The sequence below is a fragment of the Dioscorea cayenensis genome, chromosome 20 (genome assembly GCF_009730915.1).
Source record: "Dioscorea cayenensis subsp. rotundata cultivar TDr96_F1 chromosome 20, TDr96_F1_v2_PseudoChromosome.rev07_lg8_w22 25.fasta, whole genome shotgun sequence".
Classification (NCBI taxonomy): domain Eukaryota; kingdom Viridiplantae; phylum Streptophyta; class Magnoliopsida; order Dioscoreales; family Dioscoreaceae; genus Dioscorea; species Dioscorea cayenensis.
In genome coordinates, this window is record NC_052490.1 from 9,229,049 (window position 1) to 9,231,400 (window position 2,352).

Genomic DNA, 2,352 nt, shown 5'->3' on the forward strand with positions numbered 1-2,352 from the left:
TGAGATAGAAACAACTAAACACATGAAGACCCAATACACAGAACGCAGAAGTCCACCCAAACATATTTTTATGAATCCTGATCCTTTGTTTCTGTGCTGGTGAGAAAGAGGGAACTGAGACCGGCAGTTTCAAGGTCTCAATTCTTTTTACTTTTTACAAATAAAAGGGCAAAATAGAGATTTCACAGCCACAGTTTGGGGGAGTTAAAGTAGACATTATGCTAAAATAAGGACCGAATGCCAATTTCCGAGAGCTTACAAGCTATTTATGGATTTATATAGAATTCTGGAAGAGTATAGAGAGGAGTCTATAGTAAAATTGGACAAGTTGAAGAACATTCCAGAACAACACCCCTAGTTTGACGCGAGAATCTTTCTATTTTCACAACCTATCCAAGCATAAATAAATAAAATTTTAAAAAAAAAGCTACCAGATAATAATTTAATATAGACAATCGAAAATAAATGGATTATTGAAAAAGAAAAGGAATTGAAAAAGATAACCCCAATATTTCATGTTTCCTATTCCTCAACATACATAAACTCACAGCCACAAAAACTAAAAACAAAAACAAATACTACATAAAAATTAAAAGAAAACAAAAAAAAGAAAAGTTTAAACCATTCCCCCCACCCACACACACACACACACACACACACAAAGGAGTTAATGATAATGCTGAAGAGAAGAGACAAGAGAAGAACGGCACAAAGGACACCTAAGATTCATCTCATCAAGCCATCCATCCAAGCAATCACAGTGAAAAACATGGCCACATGCGAGTCTCCGAACACGATCTCCAGCCTCAAGGCCGGAGAGGCAAACGAGGCAATCCTCGCCGGAGGCGTCATAAGAGAAAGGACGAGAAGAGTTGAGGGTTTCGGCGAGAGCGATGAGGCTAGCAAGACCGTGTGATGCCGAGATGGCGGAGGAGGAGGAAGACGGCGAGGAGAAGAGGCGGAGGCAGCGGACTATGGAGGAGATCCATCCGGCGGCGGCGATGATGAGAAGGAGTGGGATTGAGTTTGTTGGAGCTTCACTGAGGCCATTTGAGAGCCCCATTGATTGATTGTTCAAGGGTTTGGGGGAGACTTGGGGATGAAGAATGAATGAAGATGGGTCCATTTATGTATAGAGTTAATGAAATTTTTGCGTATATAACCTTATTTTATAGTTTAATTATATATTTCTATTGGTTTTTTTTTTTTTAAATTGACCCTTTAATTATTATTTGTTTTTTTAATGGTCAATTTCTTTTATATGATGTCTTGGAAGACTTTCAATGTTCATGCCAGTTATTTTTTAAGTGTTTTTTTTTAATTTAATTATTTAATGTTCTGAAAATTTTTTTGGGCCAATTTAATAATTTTTATAAAGCAAGTTGGATTCCTTTTTTCATTTCCATTAGTAGCTAAGTTGGTCCTTCCATATAAAGTAACTCCATTGTAATTTCACTCTATTACTTTTATGAATAGTTTGTAATATGTGTCGTTCAGTAATAAGAACGGACTTGAAGAACTTTTACTCTTTATATATTTATAAACAGTATTTCTTTTATACATTTGTGAAAAATATAATATTCTATATCATCCTATAAAAAGTAAGTTTTTTTTAGCATGTGTCAAAACTTGTATTTTTTAATTAAATAATAATTCAAAATATAAAATAAAAAGTAATTAATACTATTTTTTTAAAATAATATATTGAAGGAAAATTTTTATATAAATTTTTTTGAGGGGGAATAAATATTTTACTACCATTGCAATAGATGAGTAATAGTGTGATTAACTTGAAACGTAAAAGATCAAAGATTGAGAGTTCCAACTCTTTTCTAAAATATGATTAGGAACTTTGGAGGTATCAAATATGGCTTGTCTATATTGTTTAAATAAAATTCTCGGTGATATAGTATGGTGTAAAGTTCTCAAAATTTTTTTAAATTTGCATATTACATACACAAAATATAGTGTAGGTTACAATAGAATTTATTCTCACTCTAAAATTAAGTTGCACAATTTATTTTTATTATTTATTTCTTTCTTATTTACTTTTAATTTAGACCTTCTTGACATGTTAACTGAATTAAAAATTAATATAATTTATTAACCTGACAAATAATTGTTGAATTAAAATGAATATTTTCTGTGCAGTTCAAGGATAAAAATGGTATACTAAATGTTGAAAACCAAAGTAAATATTTTAATATGGTTGAAGAGCCAATTATGAATTTGATTGTTGAACCCAGTACTTTATCAATTTGTTTTTTAAACTAAATTAAATTGAACTTATTGAAATATCAACTATTATATTGCAGTTATAGTGAGATTTTTTTACTCAATATTTAGTATCCT

The 2,352-nt window shown here is 31.1% G+C and overlaps 1 protein-coding gene across 1 annotated transcript; it reads right to left on the reverse strand.

The window, feature by feature from the left end:
* Positions 1-490: 490 nt before the first annotated feature.
* Positions 491-1,163, reverse strand: LOC120251180 (E3 ubiquitin-protein ligase RHA2A-like). The gene has a single exon (XM_039259717.1). The coding sequence runs from the start codon at positions 1,124-1,126 to the stop codon at positions 668-670; it is 459 nt and encodes a 152-aa protein (XP_039115651.1). The 5' UTR covers positions 1,127-1,163; the 3' UTR covers positions 491-667.
* Positions 1,164-2,352: the final 1,189 nt, after the last annotated feature.

Excerpts from the sequence above, each read along its gene's own strand:
- LOC120251180 (XM_039259717.1), bottom strand. The coding sequence starts at position 1,126 with ATGGACCCATCTTCATTCATTCTTCATCCCCAAGTCTCCCCCAAACCC.